This window comes from Sciurus vulgaris, assembly GCF_902686455.1.
Source record: "Sciurus vulgaris genome assembly, chromosome: 7".
NCBI classification, from domain to species: Eukaryota; Metazoa; Chordata; class Mammalia; order Rodentia; family Sciuridae; genus Sciurus; species Sciurus vulgaris.
The window spans coordinates 42,062,696-42,086,750 of record NC_136467.1 but is presented as its reverse complement, the minus strand read 5'-3'; the positions used below and the strand labels follow the sequence as shown (position 1 = coordinate 42,086,750).

The 24,055-nt window shown below is 35.6% G+C and overlaps 1 protein-coding gene across 1 annotated transcript in view; it reads right to left on the bottom strand.

Annotated features, from left to right (window-relative positions):
* The window catches only part of TRDN (triadin), a 441,243-nt gene that overhangs the window by 354,375 nt on the left and 62,813 nt on the right, over positions 1-24,055 (bottom strand). The window contains 2 exon segments of the mRNA XM_079147356.1: positions 9,387-9,419; positions 10,511-10,672. Coding sequence (XP_079003482.1) covers positions 9,387-9,419; positions 10,511-10,672 — 195 coding nt within the window.

The window sequence follows — 24,055 nt, the reverse complement described above, 5'->3', positions numbered from 1 at the left end:
AAATTGGTCTATTTAAATTGTTTATGTCCTCCTCGTTCAGTTTAGGCAATTCATATGTCTCTAGAAACCTGTTGACGTCTTCGAAATTTTCTATTTTGTTGGAGTATAGATTTTCAAAATAGCTTCTAATTATGTTTTGTATTTCAATCCTGTCTGTTGTGATATTTCCTTGTTCATTCCGAATTTTAGTGATTTGGGTTTTCTCTCATCTTCTCTTTGTTAGTGTGGCTAAAGGTTTATCAATTTTGTTTATTTTTTCGAAGAACCAACTATTTATTTTGTCAATTTTTTGTATTGTTTCTTTTGTTTCAATTTCATTGAGTTCAGCTCTGAGTTTAACTATTTCCTGTCTTCTACTACTTTTGGTGCTGTTCTGTTCTTCTTTTTCTAGGGCTTTGAGCTGTAGTCTTAGGTCGTTTATTTGTTGAGTTTTACTTCTTTTATTAAATGCGCTCCATGAAATAAATTTCCCTCCAAGTACTGCTTTCATAGTGTCCCAGAGATTTTGATATGATGTTTCTTTGTTCTCGTTTACCTCTAAGAATTTTTTAATTTCCTTCCTAATATCTTCTGTTATCCATTCATCATGTACTAGCATATTGTTTAATCTCCAGGTGTTGGAGTAGCTTCTGTTTTTTACTCTTTCATTTATTTCTAACTTCAATCCATTATGATCTGATAGAATACATGGTAGTGTCTCTATCTTCTTGTATTTGCTAACGTTAGCTTTGTGGCATAATATATGGTCTATTTTAGAGAAGGATCCATGTGCTGCTGAGAAGAAAGTGTATTCGCTCTTGGTTGGATGGTATATTCTATAAATGTCCGTTAAGTCTAAATTATTGATTGTGTTATTGAGATCTATGGTTTCTTTGTTCAATTTTTGTCTGGAAGATCTGTTCAGTGGTGAGAGAGGCGTGTTAAAATCACCTAGTATTATTGTGTTATGGTCTATTTGGTTTCTGAAATTGAGAAGGATTTGTTTGACATACAGGGATGAGCCACTGTTTGGGGCATAGATGTTTATGATTGTTATATCTTGCTGATTTATGCTTCCCTTAAGCAGTATGAAATGTCCTTCTTTATCCCTTCTGACTAACTTTGGCTTGAAGTCCACATTATCTGAAATGAGGATGGATACTCCAGCTTTTTTGCTGAGTCCATGTGCATGGTATGTTTTTCCCCATCCTTTCACCTTTAGTCTATGGGTATCTTTTTCTATGAGGTGAGTCTCTTGCAGGCAACATATTTTTGGATCTTTCTTTTTAATCCAATCTGCCAGTCGATGTCTTTGATTGATGAATTCAGGCCATTAACATTCAGGGTTATTATAGAGATATGATTTGGTTTCCCGGTCATTTGGTTCATTTTTTAAGTTTTATTATTTATTTGTTTGACACAACTTGTTTCCTCCTTTATTTGACAATTCATTTAGGATAATTCCTCCCTTTGCTGATTTGTTTCTTTGTTTTTCATCTCTTCCTCATGGAATATTTTGCTGAGAATATTCTGTAATGCTGGCTTTCTTTTTGTAAATTCTTTTAGCTTTTGTTTATCATGGAAGGATTTTATTTCATCGTCAAATTTGAAGGTAAGTTTTGCTGGGTATAAGATTCTTGGTTGGCATCCATTTTCTTTCAGGGCTTGAAAAATGTTGTTCCAGGCCCTTCTAGCTCTTAAGGTCTGGATTGAAAAATCTGCTGATATCCGTATTGGTTTCCCCCTGAATGTAATTTGGTTCTTTTCTCTCACAGCCTTTAAAATTCTGTCTTTATTTTGTATGTTAAGTATTTTCATTATAATGTGCCTTGGTGTGGGTCTGTTGTATTTTTGTATATTTGGAGTCCTATAAGCCTCTTGAACTTGATTTTCCATTTCATTCTTCAGATTTGGGAAATTTTCTGATATTATTTCATTGCATAAATTGTTCATTCCTTTGGCTTGTTTCTCTAGGCCTTCCTCAATCCCAATAATTCTTAAATTTGGCCTTTTCATGATATCCCATAGTTCTTGTAGATTCTGTTCATGATTTCTTACCATCTTCTCTGTTTGTTCAACTTTGTTTTCAAGGTTAAATATTTTGTCTTCAATGTGAGATTCTGTCTTCCAGGTGTTCTATCCTATTGGATATGCTTTCTATGGAGTTCTTAATTTGGTTTATTGTTTCCTTCATGTCAAGGATTTCTGTTTGTTTTTTTTTCAATATCTCTAACTCTTTATTGAAATGATCTTTTGCTTCCTGTATTTGCTCTTTTAACTGTTGATTGGTGCGATCATTCAATGCTTGCATTTGCTCTTTCATCTCATCGTTTGCTTCTCTGATCATTTTAATTATGTACATTCTGAACTCCTTTTCTGTCATTTCTTCTGCCATGCTGTCATTGGGTTTTATTGATGTAACATCTAGATTTGTTTGCAGCATTTTCTTTCCTTGTTTTCTCATATTGTTCAGGTATTAGTGGACTGCTGAGATATTGCAGATTTCCCCTATTGACTTACAATGTCCCTGAAGATTTCTATATATATCCCCCCTTAGCCTTCAGTAGGCTGAAGTCTTGGAGGAAGTTGATAATGCGGTGCTCCACAAGGAAGCTGCCTCTCTAGGAGTGGTGGCCTTCAGGTGGGGTATAATCCCTGCTAGTGGGCAGAGGTGCCTCCACTTGTTGACCAATGGTCATCCAAAGGGGACCTAGGCTGCGGGCTGAGGCAAGGCCTGTTTGGGCCTGAGTCTCTGGTTTTACCGTTTTGTGGGGAAACCTCACCCGGCAGGTAAGACTCACCCAGTGGGGAGGTCTCGCTGGTCAGTTCCCTCCTAGAGTTTCCCCTCAATTTACAGCTACCGCCTGGGCTGGGCTGCCTTCCTCTGCAAAGTTCCCAGGGGCCCGGCCCTACCTCCTGGGCCTGGGAGCCTCACCCTTCGCAGATAAATCTCCTTAGGCTGCCCCTCCTCAGAGAATTTGCCCACAGGCCTGGAACCTTCGCTCCGCCCTAAGCCTGTCTCTGTGCAGCTCTTCCACCAAGAAGCCTCCTAGATCCTGGGACCCTGCTCTGCACCTAATTGCCTGACTATGCAGCCCCTCCTCTGAGCAGCCACCTGGGGCCCCGTACAATTGCTCTGAGACCCAGAGACCCGCCACACGCCTTTCCTCCAGACAGCCGCCCAGTATTCCGGTGCGGTCACTAGGAGTCCAAGAAACTCACTGCGTGCCTCCACCTCCCACCAACCACCCGTAGCCCTGGGCAATCAATCACTCCGAGTCGAAGTGACCCTCCCCGTTCCTCCTCCTTCTCCAGATAACCCCCCGGGTGTTCAGGTGCGGTTGCTCTGAGTGGCTCTGAATCCACGTGACCCGCTGCACGGGTCCTCTGGGCAACCGCCCGGAGCTCTGGTGCAGCCACTCAAGACCAGGCGACCCACCACGCTTCTCTTCCAGGCAGCCCCCCTGTGTTCAGGAGCTGTCACTTTAAGTCCAAACAACTCACCACTCGCCTTCTCCTCTGAGCAGCCGCCTGGAGCGCTAATGCAGTCACTGCGAGTCCAAACGACCCGCCGCGCTCCTCCTCCTCCTCCTCCTCCTCCTACTCCTCCAGGCAGGCCCCGGTGTTCAGAAGTGGTCTGAGTCCAAACAGCTCGCCACCCAGCCCCTCCTCTGGCAACCGCCTGTAGCTCTGGTGCAGTCACTCCGAATCCAAGTGGCCACGGTCCTCTTCCTCCTCCTCGTCCTCAGGGCAGGCCCCGTGGTTCAGAAGCGGTCGCTTAGAGTCCAAACAGCTTGCCGCGCAGCGTCTCCTCTGGCAACCGTCTGTAGCTCTGGTGCAGTCACTCCGAATCCAAGCAGCCACGCTCCTCCTCCTCCTCCTCATGGCAGGCCCCGGTGTTCTGAGTCCACACAGCTCTCCTCGCCACTCCTCCCCTGGACAGCCGCCGGAGCCCCAGTGGTTGCTCCGAGTCCCAGCGCTGTGCCGACCGGCCTCCTTTACGGTGCTCCCAGTTGTCCGAGTTCACTGCTCCAGCGAGGGTAGGGGTGTCTCGCCGGCAGTTCTACTTCACAAAGTTCCCTGCGTTCCGGGACGCCTTCCCAACGGGTGAGAGTCACCCGGCTGCTTTGAGTTGGTCCCGAGTGTCTCAATATCTCCTCTTTTGAATCCTGAGTCCTGGAGCAACATGAAATGCAGCCACCCTCTAGGCTGCCATCTTGAAAGCCTCTATGTTTACTATTTTGATGCATTGACTTGAACAGCATTAATTATCAATAGTTATGCCAATGGTCTATATCAATGTGATAGTAATGTGAACTTATTTTTAATTTTATCATTTATGCTTTGGTATTTTCTTAACTGTAAGTTTATACATAGTAGTCACAATGTCTAAACAAAATATAAAATTATTCACTTATCCTCAACGGTCTCCTTTACTAGCCTCACAGTGCACAAAATCCCCTATTTTTAGAATACTCTTTTGCATTACAGTGGCTCTCATCCTGGTTGTGATTTAGAAACATATTTTAGATATTTAAAATATTATTTGGGAAGGGAGTGTAATTACATGTTTCATTTTATTATTTTTTAAACAAAGCATTATTGAGATTCACATTTCATAAAATTTACCCACTTAAAATATACAATGTAGTGTTTTCTAGCTGTTCACAGAGCTGTGCAACCTTCACCACAATCAATTTTAGAGCATTTTCAGCACCCAAGAAACTCCATTGCATTAGTGCTCATTCCCAATCCCTCATCCCCACCCCCAAACCATCCTCTCCCTCCCATAGGACTTCTGAGATTCTGAGTTTACAAATCTGAGATTAGAGGTTGAAAGTTGGAGGTAATCTGGGATTCTGAATTTAAAACAAGGAAGAGATGTGGACACCTGTGGTTTTTCAGCTAGAATCCACTATGGGAACACTATCCCTCATTTAGTTTTAGGAACTACTCCTCTCCCAATCACAATACAGGGAGCTGGAGTCCTACTTCCAACCCTTTCTCTAGTTCTGGGCCCAGTCCCCAGGCTTGACTAGGTACATGGTGAATCTTTTGGTAAACTGGTTCCAACAAAGGTTTGTTACTCAGTTCAAATCAGCAAGAGTCAACAAAATTGTTTTAGCAGTAATATTTGGGGAAGAGCACAGGTTCTTCCTCTGGGTCACTAAAGTAAAATAACTCTGGTCTCAAGCTTCTGATGAGCATAATTTCACTAGGTGAGAAAAGCATGCCTGAGAACAGAGCAAATAAAACAGGAAGGAAAGCAGAGGCAGAAGCAAAGACATTATAAAAAACAAAACAAAACAAAAACCTGTATCAAGCTATGGGGGGGATGACCAAGCCAGCTCTGCTTTGTATCTTCCCATCTCTTGAACCAATAAAGAGTCTTTTTTATTAAGCCAATGTGAATTGGGTTGGGGTCTCTTGTGAGCAAAATAATTGTAATTAAGACAGTTTTCCAATCTGAACACATGGTTTACCTACATCTTCAACTACCTGGAAAAGTGAATCTCTGGAACATTCACTAGATCTTTGTCCTCAACTTCTTTCACCATTTGTATGAGTCCACTTGCATACCTACTATCCATTGTCTCTGAATTTGATGTCCCCCTATAGTTACGGATCTGATTGGTGGTGAGAAAGACAGGCAGAAGACAGCAGGAAGTTTGCCCACAGCCTGAGGGCAATGTGCAGCAAGCAGTTAGGGAGCTAAGCTTCATCTCAACTTCTTTAGAGGAGAAATCCAAAGATAAATGTATCACTTAACAATGTTACTAGGGCCTACCTAGTAACGAATATTCTGAGGCTATGAATTTTAACAAGTTTAGTCACCTTTCCATTCTCTCTCCTTTTTTCATTCACCATATTTCCCCGGCACTTAATGTTCAGCCTGGTTTAAACCACTGAAGCTGCCAGCAAAGATCGATGCAATGGAAGCTCTGGCACACAGCCTTGTCCATCTATCTTACTACCAACGACGTGATACAACCTTCCCAATGGCCTAATCCTGAAGTCTTGAATATTTATTATGCTCCAATGTCCTGGCTTTTCCTCATCCACTCTGACTGCAGAGAGCTAGTGTGGATTTCAATAAAGTAAGAAAAATACGCGATGAGAGAACTAACTTTAAATTTACTAGGCAGCTCTTTTCAACCTGCAGAGCCTTAGGGCAATTTGAAAACACAGATATAAGGAGAATGTACTTTGTTTACTCTAAATAGAGGAGTTTCTTCCTCTGCCATTGACATGCATTAAGTACAATCTCACAGAATGTCAGACTTTATATTTGGGTCCTGCTCATACTTAGGGATATTTTTTTTTACTTCAGAGAGCTAGTAGTTGGGAAGTAAGGACATTAAACATAACATAAAGGGGCTTCTGGTACTTTCCTGGAAGGTAAGAGTTAAATCTATAACCCAGGAGGTCACCATATCCCTAAAACTGAAGACCTGTTTTTACTGTACAAATAAATGAGTGTGCATAGCTTTGAATGACTACAATTATTCCTTCTTAACTGTAAAGCTAGATGTCAGGAAAAGGCATTATAAAATCATAATTTCTTGTAAAGAGATATCATTATCACTTAAAATTACATATTTGAAAGGACATAATGATTATTTTCTCATATACAGACTTATTACAGATAAAGGTTTAAGAAAGAACAAACTGTAAAAAGAAGATAAGTATTTTCATTATATTGCACTTGGAAATGTTAGAGTCCCCAAAATTACAAAACTATATACCTGCTAAGGAATTATACTCTGTGTGAATGTTTGCCTAATCTGAAAACTCAGTGAAACATAAATATTAATATAAACCGCCAAAATGCTATTAGTTCTATGATAACCTCCTACTTCATTTTTGAAAAAAAAAAAGAAAAATCGTTAAGATGCCTATCCTGAATAGTCATATATTTTTAAATGCTTTAAGACTATTGGAATATCTTTCTCTCTGAGTCTGCATTTGTGTCTGTGTCACTTAGCTTAGTTTTAACTTTGACAGGATATTTTTAAATAATTAAGAGGAATAAAACTAATTTATTTTTCTAAAATAATGCATTCATTTGCAAAATTACTGCTATTTTCATCCTGCTTCAGTTCAGATTATGTATGCTAACCTCATATAAAGACTTACCACCCCCATCATCATTGTTAAAGGTGCAGTTTGTTATCTATTTTATCTCACTTACTATTTAATTTGCTCATTTACTCATCACATTCTTCAGATTGGTCTTCTCAAATATTTTAAATATGAAAATGTATAAAATAACCCAGTATGTTATGGGAGTAAGTTCATAGAATCTCTCCCCTAATAATAATGTTAAAAGCATAATTTAATGCAGAATGTTAATTATAAGTGTCTTGTAAGATAGTACAAAGTGCTTTAAAATTCACATGGCCTGTATGATTCTACCAAGGAAAATTTATACAGAAAATAAAAATTATAGTAAAATAAATACACTTTAGTCAAATATACCTAATATTTATTATTATATAACTTCCATACCCAAGGCAAAGTATGCATTTCCTTAAATGTCCATTTTTTTCATGTAATTTTATGAATGCTATTAAGAAAATTTTAAGTGTTTTTAGGGTTTTTAAGTAATTCTCTCCTAGTTCTTAATATGAAATCCTTCAAGATATTAGTGTGGTTAAATACAGATTATTATTATGCACTATTATGAGTAATCAGCATTATTATGCACTATTTTGAGTAATCAGCATTACTGACACACACAAAAAAGTATCTTGAGCATTTTTTTTTTTTGGTACTGGGGATCAAACTCAGGGCCTTATGCTTACAAAGCAAGCACTCTACCAGCTGAGCTATCTCCCCAGCCTGAGCATGTACTTAATAGGTTCTTGGTGATTTGATACATCAAGACAGTAATTTAAAAAATAGTTAAATATCTTTGTGGGTTTTTCACTTCTACTAATCATTAAATGGAAGTCAATTTAAAACTAATTCCAAAGGAAAATTCAAATAATAGAGACTCAGCATTAAATAGTAGATACCAATTTATGGAGAGTATGACCTTGTGATATTCTTGTAGAATTGAGTTTATAAGTGAGAAAACATTTTTAAATCTGCTTTTCCTTCTTCCATTTCCAATAACAACAACAAATAGTACAGGAATCATTATTCCAGATCATGACCTAATTAATTTAAAGCTTAACTATGTTCCAGTCATTGTTCATGAAAGACTAACTATTATAAAGACCCTATTTCTGACCTCTAGAAGTATAGAGACTAATCTAGAATCTGTAAACCTAAACTTGATGACAGAATTCTGGGTGAATTCCTGAATTCTCATCCTGAATTTGTGGATCGGTGAACTCTTCCTTTCTTCTCACAGAGCTTCGTAGACATATTCACTTCTGGATGGCTTTGATATAATAAATTTCACTAATTCAGCTCTATATCGTTGCATAAATTATAAATTAATATTTTCCAAATTAGCATATCCTTAGTGAATTTTACCACAGCAGTGGGGCAGTCATCATCTGCTCAGATCCATATTTGGACTCCACTGTTTGAATGCAGGTCTTGGGAGAGAGCGACAAAAGTTAATATGTTCTCCTCTGGAGTAGATAGCTCAAGAGCCAGCTGTTATACATGTGCAGCAGTGATGAAAATCAGTATTATAGCAAGTCTGGCCAACTTTTGGCTGGTTATCCCCCACACCAAATGTGCCTCAGGATTGTGTCCTACATCTCCCCTCCTAGACCCAGTTCCTACTTACTGCAAAAATCCCTGCCCCTCTGAGACTTTTGCTCCATAGCTGTGCTCCCTTTTCCTAGGCTTATTGCCACCAATGTTTGACTACAAGAACCCACTGTCTCACTGAAGGCCTTAGTTATTCCTGCAAGGGATTCTTGTATGTCATATTCGAGCTCTCTGGTTGACTTTCCTCTTTGGAAACATGACTCATACTAACTGACAAATTTTTCCTCCAAATCATTTTGTTCCATAGTATTTCAGCTGTCGTATCCCAGACCTATCCCCTAAAATGCAATATAATATGATAAAATAAAAATAAAAAGATAAGAATAAAATAACTCAATAAAATTTGCCATGGCAAGAATAAAGAACATGGGTGTCAATATCCTCTGGGCTATGTCCATGGATACAAATTTCTCCCCTCATTCCTGAAATCTCAACTCATTATGGTCTGTGAACAGATGGATTTGCACAAGTCCATTAAATTATCAACTAAAAAATAATGGAATCAAATTCTTTAGAAGGAATTGAGTATTTATCCTGACAATAAATTTTTATCTCATCATTAAACAAAGCCTCTGTAATAAAAAATAACATAACAGCACAAATGAAATATATTTGAGTCATACTGAAAATCAACAGTACAATAAGAAAGAATTTATTGAAAGGTAAAAACTACCAACCTTTTTTTTTCAAGGGTGTATCCTCTATGTCTCCTAAAACAAGACAAAAATACTAAATTAGAAAAATTTTAGCATGGCAAAATATGGTCTTCCTACTTACTCATTTTCTTTTGTTCATTAAAGAAACCATTATTTTTGACAATGATAGTTCTTATATTACTTTGCTTTCCAAATTCCAAAGTAGGAACTTTATTTATATACATTTATTTCAGATAGTTTCATTCTTATGAGTTCAATAAAATTGTGGCAGTGGTCCAAATTATACATTATAGGTCATATATCATTTTAATTTCAGTTTCTTTCTTGTTCATAGTGACTTCTTACTGGGGCCAAAACAAATATAAATTCAGACAGAGTCATAGAAAGGGCTCTAATAGTAAGAGTTTTCCTGTGAGTCCAGACTGAATACATAATATCTAAAGACTGACCCTATAAAATGTCATTTAAAAGACAGAATCACTGGGCTTTTGTTCTTTTCATACCCATTCAAAGGCAATTTATGTATAGCTTAAATTTGCTATTTCCTTTTATTCATTAATTATATATGAGTGAGCACATAAGTGAGTTGCATAACTGTTGTGACATTTAGAATGTGTCCTTCCATCCTATGCCCCCATTTGGTTCAATAAATTTACTCTTTTGATTTTGCTTTTAGTAAGATTGCTTTGTGGTATTTGACTATGAATGACTTATGTATATAAAACATTTATATGTATTTTTAGTTTTACTTTTTTTATTTCAATCTTTCTAGAGATAAACTTGAAAAATAGCTACTAGTTTTTTTTTGTATTGTTTTGTTTTAACCAAAGAAGCACATAAATGTGAATGTCTATTGTGGGTTTATAGTCAGGTAAAATAAGACTCTCTGCTATAATGTCACCCTAATGGTAGCATTTAATTTTGGCATTTTTGCCATAATAGCAGAAAACCGTAATATGAAAAACAAATAAAGATCAATTTACTGCATTTGGCAGCCTACTAAAACACTTTTAGGCCTCAGAAGTGTTTTCATTTTGGTTTAGTGTGACCCCAAGTGCCCATTTGGGCTAAAACCTAAGCAAGTCACTGTAATTCATGTCTAATATTGGTCCTCGTAGTTAGATACAACTCTCTGTTCTATATACCTTTATCAATGTCCTCATCCCCCTCATCATCTTCTTCATCACCTTCAGATGAAATGATGTCAGACAACAAGGAAAAGAAACCATAGATCCAGTCTGTCGTTTCCTCCACAGCATCATGTACAAGTTTTAGAGGATCTGAGCCAATCTTGGCAATAGAGCTTGCTGAAAGGAAATAAAAGTGAGAGAAAATTTTCACAATCATTCCGGAGGAATCTAAGACAATCTGTTATTCTTGATTCTTTTTTTCTTTTTAACATGACTAATATGTCAATTTCAAGAACTTATTTATCTCTTGGCTATATATTTTGCTCAGAAATAGAAACTAAATCTTATTGTAGTATGCATGTGACTTCAATTAAAATAAAAGTTATTGGGCACCTCTAGTATCAAATATTATGGAATTACCAAGAAAGAAACTGACAATTTGAGAAGTTTGTAATCTAACTAAGAGTTTAAGAAAGGGAAAAATTATGAATTAATCAAAACATTATATATTTTAATTACCCAAGTTGCAAATAAACCCTAACTTATGAATGTTCAGGAAAGGAAGAGATCATTGTTGCCATTGTTGGTCTATTATACTTAGTAGCATCATGGGAATTGTTTGTGTAAATTTCCATACAAACAGAAAGTTCTGCAAGCTGACTAAATCAGTTTTGGCTAAATTAATACTGATTGTCATGTTTAATTTGTGACATATCAGGAATTGTCAAGGCAGTGATTATATCAAGTTCAAGTTACATTCAGTTAGATTTGTCCTTGTTAGACATACCTGTACTTAATTTAATTTTTTTAAAAAAAGCACTTGAACTTCTAGTAACTTCAATGGATAAAACTAGGAAAAATGAAAACTATAGATCTTCCTTTATTTTTGTCCTGGGAGATAAAGATGTTTGTGAAATGAGAGATCAAATAATAAAAAGAAAAAGATTAGGGATTTCTAAAATGTTTCATTGTTAATCTTATGAAAATTGCTTCAAGGTGCAAGAGTAGCCTTTCAAGGTGAGGAGATGATCTATCTAGAAATATGGTATAAGCTGCACCTGATTTTTTATCAATATGGGATTAAACTTTAAAGGTGTGGTTTTCTTAATTTTAAAAACTATTTTAGCTTTTCAGAGAATCTTCTCCATTTGATATATTTAAGAGATCAGAATTATACCAATGGATTTTATCATCTAAAAGTTAAGTACTCCAAAATTAGTCTTTCACTCTGATTGAAATGGAAAGTCACTAGAAGGTTTGAGCTGAAGAAAAAAGTAATCTGACTTAGGAAATTCCTCTGTGTTGAGGATTAAAATGATGACAGATTGGAAACAGGGGACCAGTAAGGAGTCAATTGAAATAACTTAGAAGGAAGATAATGGTAATTCTTACCAGGTGGTAATAGTGTGTTTGATGAGATGTGGTCAGATTCTGAATCTATTTCAAAGGTACAATCAATAGCATATGCTTTCAGTTTAGCTGTGGAATATGAGAAATAAATCTAGGAAAACTTCAAGCTTTTGGCATAAGAAACCAGAAGGATGGAAATGCAGGAGTCTGAAGAGAAACATGTTTTATTGATGTTGTGGGTTTTTTTGGGGGGGGGAGATAGAGTAGACAAATAACTGCATTTTAGGTTTCTCAAGCTTACGTTGCCTATTAAACATCTACAAGAAGGTATTGACATTTGTGCAGTTCAATGTAATCTACAAAAGATGGGAACTTGGGAGTCCAACAAAGGATAGGAGGTATTCCAAACCATGACACTGAATGAGATCACCAAGGTAAGGGATTGAGGAACGCTACACCCTTTGGAAGACTGAGAGATGTATGACAGAGAAGGGGAGAAAACAACATTGGATTCTAAGAAGGAGAGATGAGACAGAGAGAATGAAAGAACCAAGGGAGTGTAATGCACTAGGCATCAAGTAAATAACTCTTTTCAAGGAGAGTAGTGATCAAATGTCAAATGTTACTGAAAAATCAAGTAAGGTGAGGAATGAAAATATACCTTTGGATTTAATGAAGAGAATGTCACTGGTGACCTTCCAAGGGTACTTCCAGTGGAGTTCATTCAAAACTAAATAGGAGAAATTTGCAGGTATATATTTTACTGTAAGTGATGGAGATTGAGTAATATTTGAAGAAAGATAGGATCATAGTTGATTTTTTTAAAAGAATATTCCTTGGTTTATATTGATGAGTAAAATCCCATAGAGAAAGGAAAAATGATTAGAAAGTACTCCTGGGAAATACTTTAGTTTTATATTCTATTCTGTAGTATTGGTGAAACACAAAGACCATCCAATGGCCCTGATTATAAAATGCTAGTCTCAGTGAAGCATATCTCTATGATTCATCAGTAATGTGCCTTCTCTCTTTACACTCTATTTTACTGCATTCCAGAATTTCATGTGAGCAAAAAATTAGTTGTAAGAATGGGGAGATGGAACCTTCGAAAAAGGAAATTAAATGCAATTTTATAATTGCAATTGAGAATCTTGAAAGAATTATATGTAAGAACCTGGATTGTACTGGCACCATTAAAGGCACTTTTAGCACTGAAATATTTTATATCTAGTAGAAAAATACTGCAAATGGGATTTTTATGATTGAAATAGATTGAAACTATTTCCACATTCTCCTTCTCCTAAAACTGAAGAATTTCAATATTAAAACCAAACAAAATAGACACCAGTTTAACTGTCCTTATGCTTAACACAGGACATACATACATATATGTATATATGCATATACTTTATACATGTATATATTATATATGTGTGTGATATATACATATATATATGAGAGAGAGAGAGAGAGAGAGGGAGAGAAAGATACATCATCTCTGGAGTATAAGATTAGGATAACTTAAAGATTTTTTTCCCTGTCCTGCTATGGATATTAGTAGTTTCTCCATATATGCAGTTACACTCTGAAAAATTTCAGTTACCTGTGGCCAAGTACAGCCCCAACATTTTACATAGAAAATTCCAGAAAGCAGCAATTCATATAATAAGTAATTCATACACACACACACACACACACACACACACACACACACACATACACACACATATATATGAGAGAGAGAAGAGCCTGACTCTAATATAGTCAAATCATACTATTTTCAGGATGGCAATGTTTCTGGGTTGAGACTAACTTCTAATGAATCACATGGACAATGTTAAAATTGTAAATACACACACACACACACACACACACACATTTAAATAAGATAGTAGTGCAAAAATAGATTTTCATTCCCCCATTCAGACATCATTTCCAACAAATATCAATGGGGAAAATACTATATGATACAACTAAAACTTTAATTGATGTCTTCTTTTTCTCTAAGAGATAGTGAGATAATTAAACTTTCTCACCTCTTACATTTCCATGAGCTAATTACATCACAACAGTGAGAATTATCATAAAATTAATAGTAACCACACATCATTCTAAGAATTTTACATACAGCAAATCACTTTTTTTTCAATAACCTACAGCAAATCACTTTTTTTTTCAATAACCTAATGAAGTGGGTATATTATTTTATTCCTTTGATAAATATGAGAAAGCTGAAGCACAAAGAAATTTTAAAATGTGCCTATGTTCATATAGAGAGCAACTGAAGGAGATTGATTTTTGCACCCCTAGGGTGAGACTCAACTTTTCTGTTACGTGCTATCAACCAAACAAAAAACATGAATTCAAAATTCATTTCAGAGTAAGATTTTGGATGGGTATATCCTAGGAGTAGATTTCTTGGTCTTAAAATCAGGAAGAAAGACTTCGTTCCATGGGGATGATGAATCCTGGAGCTGCTGCAGTCATCTTGTAACCATGAGGATAGTAGCTGACTCACTGAGGAAGCTAAAGGTTAAAATTGAAAAGAATTAATTCTGTGATGACATGCTGAGGCACTGAATTATCCAGTCTTGGAACCACCATACCTTCAGCACTTCTGTTATGTGATACAAGAAATATTTCTCCAAGTCCAGGTCACTCTTAATTATATCTTATATTTCTTATAGGAAATTATACCACTGCATACAGTGGAAATGGCTCCAGGTCACTTATGGTCAGTAATTGGATTTTTGGCACTGATAAAAAATGCCAAGAGAGACCAAGAGAAGTTTAAAGTTAAACTAAATTTTTCTATGTCCTCTGCTTTTTGAAGCCAAGTTGTACACATACTTAAGTTTATAAATGAAACTCTACAAGGAGAATCAAATTAGCTATTTTCTCTGTTTTCCTCCTAAAGAATCAATTCTATGAGCTATTACTTTGGCCATCAACCTTACATTATTTAAGTTTTAACTCTTTTTTATCTTTCATATCCTGAGAAACAGTAGCAATTAATAGCTCCAAGTTGGGCCTCAGTTCACACTGAGAGTATTCAAGCTCTATCTTCCTACCAAGACCATGCCAACATTTGTTGGATCCAGAGACAAATAGAAAAAACAAGTAATGGTGATACTGCCTCGAGGTAAAATTTTAATACTTTGTTCACTATAGATTTTTACATTAATTTTGAAATTTTAAAAATTGCATTGATACTATCTATTGGCTTTCATGAGTTTTCTGAGGCCTCAAATTTTGTACCCAAGGCAACTAACTTCTGCTTAACTAACTTCTCTCTAGTCTTAAGATCTCCTCCACCTAATAGTTATGCAACAGTGCAATTAATTTTTGTCTTATCTACAAAATGCATTGACACCTCCAAAATATATATTCTAAATCAAGGCCTCAACCCTTCACCCCTGTTATCCTCATGTTTTTCTGTATTCTGATTTATAATATACCCAGTTCTAGAAAACAGTATTAGAGAGTGGAAACAAGAATAAAATACCCTGCTTCAGTTTGCTGAAGTATAAAATGACAATAAAAATAATAATATCTCATAAGGTTGTTATGAGTATTGTAGGAGATCATAAATCAAATTCACATAGTACAGAGCTTGGTAACTAGCAAATGTCAATGCAGAGAAGTAAGCAAGATTTCCTGTTGAATGACCCAGTTTGCTGGGTAGGACCAGTAAGGTTCCCTCCCTCAATAGGAGGCCGGCACATGAACTCACCTTCTCCCAGGATCTTCAGGTACAGCACAACTTGTATGTACAAAATTTCCCCAGGGACTAGAGACAACTTTGACTACCCAAATGATTTATCCCTCAGCTACACTGGGTGGGGTCCCACATGCACCTCCCCTCAGGACGGCAAGGGAACAGGGGTGTCCCAGGCTTCTTATCCTTCTGCCCAAGAATCTCTGCCTATACCAGATGGTGCTTACTGGTGTTCTCTTATTCTGTATAAAATCCTTAGTGTAGAGCACCTAAGGTAGAGCAAGGGATCTAGTAAATGTTAATTAATTATTAAATTTGATTTTCATAATCATTTAATTCAAACATATGGCAGTGCTCCGTAAGAGTAGGCTGCTATAAATAATTTCCTGCCATCACTTAGTCGCTGTGTCCTTGCATGCAACCTTGGCAGGGTCTATGAAATACACACACTACTTTCATCAGGACTCATAAAACAACTGACACTTGCCCCTTACCTCCCATAAAAGATTCAGATCTAGATATCTGGATTTAAACTGAGGTGAGAATTCTCTTTAAACATCATAAATGGTCCCTAAACTAGGAACAACTAAACTTGTAGATATGTTGATAGGAGTACCTTGTACATAGTAGTACACACAATGAGATTAACTAAAATTTTAAAAATAAAAATCCTTCTTCCACGACAATCACTAAGCACTAAGCATGTATAATATCTCAAGAATAACTAAGAATAGTACTACCATTGCGATTATATAGGTTGTTCTAATTTTGATATGTGAGGAAAAGTGTTTTACAATATAGAGAGGTAATATTCTATACCTAAAAAAATTATAATTTTAGATGACTACTTTTTTCCTCTTGTTACAGATAAGTCTTTGAATTATTTTGCTTCTGTTGGTGCAAGCTTTCAGCCAGTTAGGAAAAATTTAGCAAATTATGTGTCATCACTTAATATGCATTGAATTATAAGACAATTCTTGCTTGAATTATCACAAAATTAGTTTTTGTCTTGAGTGCAAACAGGTTTCCTTAGAATCTTTCCAGTGGGAAACGGAGCTTTGGATGTGTTTGTTGATTTTTACCTACCCTCTAAAATGAGGATAATGGAAAAACAGGAGGAAAAAACAAGATGTGAAAATCTGAATGTTGATTCTGTATAAGCAAAAGCAATGATTGTCTCTGCTGAGTTAATGTATTTCTTACAGTCAGAAACATAACTGATGTAACTCAGTGGTAGAGCACTTGGAAAGCATGCAGGAAGCCCTGGGTTTGAACCCCAGAACTGCAAAAAGAAAAGAAATATAGCTAAGATAGTGCAAATGCTTATGAAATCGTTTGGGATTGAAGTTTGGCTACATTTACAATTTTATAATTGTCAACTATTTCCTAAGGATAAAAGGTAGAATTGCTAATTAATTTAATTATGTTTTAAACAGAACATACTTGAAATAAAAAGCACTCAGAGTGAACTTTATATTCTTATGAGTCTTTGGACTCTGTCTGCAATTTCTGGTATTGACAATGCTAGACACAGATAATTATGAAAAAATAAATAGAGATAGATGTTTTTACATTCAATATGAAACCTGATGTCTTCATTAAAGTAATGTTTACTCAATATGTTGCTATAACGTTTTTTAGGTGCAGTCTGACCTAACTGGAAATAACTTCTTATAGGTTGGACCATTGGTCTTGAGCATTTTGGGTTATTTAAATGATGTCAGAACTCTTGTCTCCAATTTTCACTTTCAAAAATGGGAGTTTCAGCATCTTAAAGTCAAATGCTTTTTTTTCTTCTATGTCTTCAGTGTGCTTATTCTTTATATCATTTCAAATTAAAAGTGAAGCAAAAACTAGATAAATAAGTGATGCCTCCAAAGTCAAGAATTCAAGGACTATTGAACCAACACCTTGATTCCTCTACATGCATGTCTAATCATGAATTTATATTATGCTAGTAGAAGTTTCTAAAGGCATGCTAGTGGAATTACTTATCTTCCATTATATTTTTTCTTTGAAAGATATAAGAAGATAGCCAAATGATTGTAATGCTGCTTCCAATCTAGAAATGACATGTGATATTTTGGCATCCATAAGACATTTCTGTAGTAAGCAAAATAGTAGTTATTTCTGGCCCTAAAATAATAACTAAAAAAATAGCATTTTTACACAAGAAGTATGTTGAGAGGCTCATGTTTTGAGATTCTCTGTTTTAATCCATTTCTATTGGCTGTTTCAGATTATTTACACTAAAGTGTTCATTTCAGTAGACCAGATAGGGCCTGAGAGGAGAAAAGAAAATAATAATAATAAAATGGAGAAATGGAAAATTTAATGCTACTGATATAGCATACATTTTGCATTAAATAATTTTCTTTAAAGTAAATAATTTTTATGAAGGATTTTCACGTGAAAAAAATGGTGGAATTCAAGCTATATTATAAAATTTCTTTGAAATGATATGTAGTTTAAAATATTTTTAAATTTTTTCAAAAATAATTTTTAAATTATTGTAATTATTTAATACCTTATAATTAAGTAAAAATACAAATTGGAGATCAATTAGTTTCAGACAAGTTACTTAGGTTATGAATTAATTTGTTGGAGGCTTCTATAGAGCATCTTTAAGACTTTAAGATGCTTCTGCAAAGAGAAACATGAAACTTCTTTTTTTTTTTTTTTTTTTTTTTTTGAGGTGCTGGGGATTGAACCTAGGGCCTTGTGCTTGCAAGGCAGGCACTCTACCAACTGAGCTATATCCCCAGCCCGAAACTTCATTTTTATATATTTAAATGTGTTCTATTACAAATTAGTGAATACCATGATATTGCCATATTCAAAACAGACATTACATTTTAAAGTTAGAACATTCAATATGTTGTATACAATAACCAACACTGAGTTACAAAAGTGATTTAAGTTTAAAACCAAGTGTCTCTGAATGGATTTTCAACCAACTAGATTTTTAACATAATAACTGTATTCAGAGGTTGAAATACGTGGAATAGATTATCTTTATTTCCAAACAACCCTCAGAATACATTGAACCAAAAAGTTAGATTAATGAGATTCCCATAGTAGTTCTAATATTAACCTTACTACTAAGATCCATTTTATAAAAACTTTAATTTACATATACTTTTTTTTATGTTCTATCAGAACTAGGAATAACATAAAATGTATATTTAACAACCATTCCTGAATCAATTGCTCTCTTTAAATGGGTGGATGAAATTTAAAAATAAAAAAAAAAAAACAGAAACTGTTTTTTTTTGTTTTTGTTTTTTTTTAAGGAACTCACAAACTCTACAATGACAATATAGCATATACATCACATTGATGAAAAGATAGAGTAAAAGAAAGAAAGCCAGTTCAGCCTAGAGGAACCTTGGGAAAGTTTTCAGAAAAGTAAATATTTAATATGGGTCTTGAAAAAATCAGTGGGAGGATTTTAAAAATTGACAGTAAGGACTAGGCAAGAGCAATTTAATCACTGCTTCAGAGAAAATCTTAAATGACAGAAGTAATCCCAAGATTACCAAATAAATTTTGGCTATCTACATAAGAATAGCAACTCTTTAGTTTGTCATTCAGGATATTAATAAAAAATAAACCATCATTTAATAGAGAAGAGAAAAAAAATATTAGGAGGAGTATAATGTTAAAGTTATTTTTCAAGTATAATGTTAAAGTTATTTTTCAAGTATTTGGCATTATGAAAAAATGTCTTACATGTTATCCATCTTTCTCATTTTGCTTTGGGGTGGTAAGAATTTCTCAATAATAAGTAAGCACAGTTTGGGGAACTTCTGATTTAGATTGGAAGCAAAGAGAAAGAGAGAGCGTAAAACAGAGAGGAAAAGAGATTTGAGTTAAACAGGAGTAGAATTTAAAGGGCCCTGTATTTCAAGATAAATAATTATTATATTTTGACAATTCAATATTTTTTCTAATATACACAGAAGTAGAGACGATATTACAGAGAATCTCATGACTCCCAGAGTATCATTCAGAGTTTGATCAGAGAAGCAGAGTCACTAGTAATGATAGGTAAAAAGGATTTAATTATATGGATTTGATCGTATGTAAATAATGAAGTTGTAAGAGAGGTTTACACTTCTACATAAGATGTTGGGCCTGAAAGCAAAAGAAGCAGCACTGGGGGTTGTGGGGGCAGGGAGAGGGTGGCAGCTACTAGGGAGCAATGGTCTAAAACCCATGAGGAAAAACTGAAGATGGTATCAGTCCTCTGACTTCCGGGGCTCCATCTTAAAAGATGGTAGAGACTTCTGGGAAAAGCCGTTGCCCTTCTTCATGGAGCTAAATATGCACCTGGGCCAGGAGTTGGAGAAGCCTATGGAAGATCTGACAGGAGCTAGCATTGCTGCAAACACAGCTGTTGTCCCATGCAAACAAGGTGAGCCAAGAGATCAACTACAACATGCCAGCAGTGACCTTCGAAGGGTAAAATGTGCATGTCCCTGCTTGCCTTCTGCCTTCCAAATCTAGCACGCGGTAATTCCTCTTGCTCACATTAACCCAGAATATGCAAGAGAAGAAATTCTGTAAATGCAGTTCCATCTTAGTAAAAGTGAATACAAATTCACCTCACCTAGTTTCCTTAAGCATCAACATTTTGCTAATTTTATTTCCTAACTTACCCTACATTCTTGTTTCCTTTTTCTAGTTTGCCAAATATTTAAAAGTAGATACAAGATACACAAATGCTTTATCCCAGATCACTGAATACATTAGCTTCCATGTCTATTCCATAAAGATTTTTGACAGTTTCTTCCTAAAATACAAAATAATACAAAATAAAATAGAAAGCCTAAAGTAAATTTTACTTCTTTCTTGCACCAAATCAGGAATTGGCCAATTCTTGAGGGAGTCCTTGCTCCTTTTACTTATTGGAAAATGGTATTTTGAGACCAAAGCATTCAGTAAAGGTACTCATTGCATTGAATTGCTATTGCTTCTAACCTTTTTAAATACAGCCAGGTGGTATGAAATTCCAAAAAGATATAGGTTTACACTATTTACAAACAAAATATAAGAGCACAGATTTCCTCTTAATTTCTTTTATCCTTACATACATTTCTCTTATGTTGAAAATCTTGGTTCTTAATAACAATTTAATTACTGTAACTATTTCTCTTTTCCTAAGTACATTAATGACAATTTCAAACAAAATGATGTCAACATTACTACTAGTGATAAAAAGAGTGAATGGCATTTTAGGTATCCATTCCTTTCTTTTTGTCCTTGGACAATATTATGCTAGGAATAGAGTCAGAATTGTATTTCAAAGTTACTTAAAGCAATTATCTTCTGTGGTTATGCTAATTACTTATAATAGAGTTCATTTGCGTATGTTTCCAGATTTTAATGATTACTTTTATTTTTCTTTCTGAATTTTTGTTTGAAGTTATAAGAAACATTAACTAGGTCCTTAAGTCAATACCATGTAAAAGAATACACTAAAATAAACCAAGCTATAACCCATCCCTCTCTATACTGCTCTTTTCCTCTCTTTAAAGTTATTTCATTTTGTTAGCTTTTGGTTTTTCCTCTTGTTATTCCTCATACATATCCATACATAAGGGAAGATATCTAAAACTTTAAGTGGAAGAATAATAAAGATTTGTGATTTTTATTAATCATGCCTCCAAATGAGAAAGGAGGCAAAGCAATGATACAAACATTTGAAAGAAAGTATCTGCTGTAACAATGTTAGGTAAACTAAGGCAGGAGTTCTGGATATGGGTATATATTGCAGATTTTTAAATTTGTTCTAATTAGTTATACATCACAGTAGAATGCATTTTGACATATCATACATAAATGAAGTATAACTTCTCATTCTTCTGATTGTACATGATGTAGAGTTACACCAGTCATGTAATCATAAATGCACAGAGGGTAACAATGTCCACTTAATTCTACTATTCTTCCAACCCCCATGTCCGTTCCCCCCCTTCACTTCCCTCTGTCTAGGCCAAAATACCTCTATTCTCCCTCCCTTATTGTGAATTAGCATCCACATATCAGAAAAAAAATTTCAACTTTTGGTTCTTTGGAAATGGCTTATCTCATTTAGCATGATATTCTATAGCTCCATCTATTTAGAGGCAAATGCCATAATCCCATTCTTCTTTAAGGCTGAGTAATACTCCATTGTTTTTATATACCACATTTTCTTACCCATTCCTCTGTTGAAGGGCACTTGAATTGCTTCCATGGTTTAGCTATTGTGAATTGAGCTGCTATAAACATTAATGTGCCTGCATCACTGTAGTATGTTAATTTTAAGTCCTTTGGGTATAAACCTAGGAGTGGGATGACTGGGTCAAATGGTAGTTCCATTTCAAGTTTTCTAAGGAATCTCCACACTGCTTTCCAGAATGTTTGCACCAATTGGCAGTCCCACCAGCAATGTATGAGTGTACCTTTTGCCCCACATCCTTGCCAACATTTCTTGTTGCTTGTATTCTTGATGATTTCCATTCTGACTGGAGTGAGGTGGAATCTCAGTGTAATTTTGATTTACATTTCTCTAATTACTAGACATTTTGAACATTTTTTCATGTGTTCGTTGATTGATTGTATTTCTTCTTCTGTGAATTGTCTTTTCAGTTCCTTTGCCCATGTACTGATTGGGTTATTTGGCTTTTTGGTGTTGAGTTTTTTTATTTCTTTATATACCCTGGAGATGAATGCTCTATCTGAGGTGAATGTGGTGAAGATTTTTTTCCCTTGAATGGGTCTTTTTTGACCCCTCAATACTCCTGGGTCCAAGGTAAAGAGGAAAGCACAGAAGGAGTGCTGTGTTTCTGACTTAAGTTAACAGTCCAGCTAGACAAATACTGTAGGATTCCACATGTGGTTTCTAGAAGAGTCAGATTTATAGAATTTTGGTTTTCAGGGAGTAGGGAGAAATGGGGAATTACAAACCAGGGCATTAAGTTTCAGTTAAGGAAAAATAAAGATGTTTTAGAACTTTTCTATACAACCTTGTATTAGGTAGTTAACAGTTCTGTATTGCACACTTAAAAACCTGGAAGAGGTCAGATCTCATGTGAAATATTTCTACCACAAACATAATTTAAAAAAACATAATGGAAAAATGAGAAAGAAACTGGATGATGAATATTTGAAACGGAGGAGGCAAGCCTGGAAAAAAAAATGCAATTAACTCGGTTAGGAATTTCGGGTTTAATGCTTCAATTGAATGAACTTATGCAATTAGAAAAATTGAAGAGAGATTGGGATTAATGAAGTGGGCTTGGAAGTCATTACGTGTGGAGGTCAGTTATAAGCAAACTTCCTGTCAAGTCGATAAATTTAGAGAAAAATTAAAATGCTTGAGCTGAATTTTACATTCAAAATAGAAATAACTTTAGTGACTCCCATAGGGAGAAGAGATCTTCTTAAAACTTAACCTTATATCCTTAATTGTTTAGAACTGTGTCCCTACCTCTAGGCCCTAAATGTAAATATATGGAATATTAAGAATTGATCCTCATCTTAGGTTGAGAGGTGTACAGTTAGAAGGGCAGCCTAGGTAGGGCCTCTGTGAGCAGACTGCTCACCATGTGTGTAGGATCTGCAGTCATGGCACCCCAGCAATGGACTAGGGCGATGTTGTCTAACAGGGCCAAGAAGCTATGATGTGAAAAGAGAGTCATAAAAATCCTAAGAAAGTAGGCTTTAAGACAGAGGTGGTGATCAGTTTTCCAACGCTGCAAAGTGTGATCAAGATAAGGAAGCTGAGGTGTCTTGATATGTTAATGAAGAGGTGATATTTGAGACAGTTTAGTAAAGTGAAGCAATAATGTCCTATCATGTCACAGTAGAGGGGTTTGGCTAGAGGGACAGAAACAAAAAGGCTTTAGATAAAAAGGGACATGGAGAGTTGAGAGAAATTGAAATTGTTTTGTCCAAGATAGAAAACACAGAAGCATGTTGAGGGAAGGAGGGAATGGAAGGAGGGGTTTTGAAGACAGAAGGGACATGTGATAGAACCACATTCGAAATGCACCTTCTTGGGACTCTTTCTTCTCATGTACACTCAGACATTCCCTTAGGAGTAATGAGCCTTTTTTGAAAAAGTCAATGAATTAAGCAATAACAACTGATATATCCCACCATTGTATACCTCCTCCTCTTCCTCTCCTGGTCCTCCCTCAGCCTTAGTCCTTCTGTCTCTCCCACCAGCCTGATTCTCTCCTTTTCTATACTTCCCTCTCTCCCTCCCTTCATCTTCTGGATATTCTCTATATTAGAATAAAATGACCAGCCCTTCTCCTTCTTTAGGTGAGTTCTGTGGTCTGCACATTTGTATCCTTGCAACATTCGTGTATTGAAATCCCAATTCTAAGGGGCTTTTTGGAGTTGGGACTTTGAAAAGGTTGGGTCGTGAAGAAAAAACCGTTGGGAATGAGATTAGTGCCTTAAAAAAAAGAGATAAAATCTTTAAAATTTTCCACCAT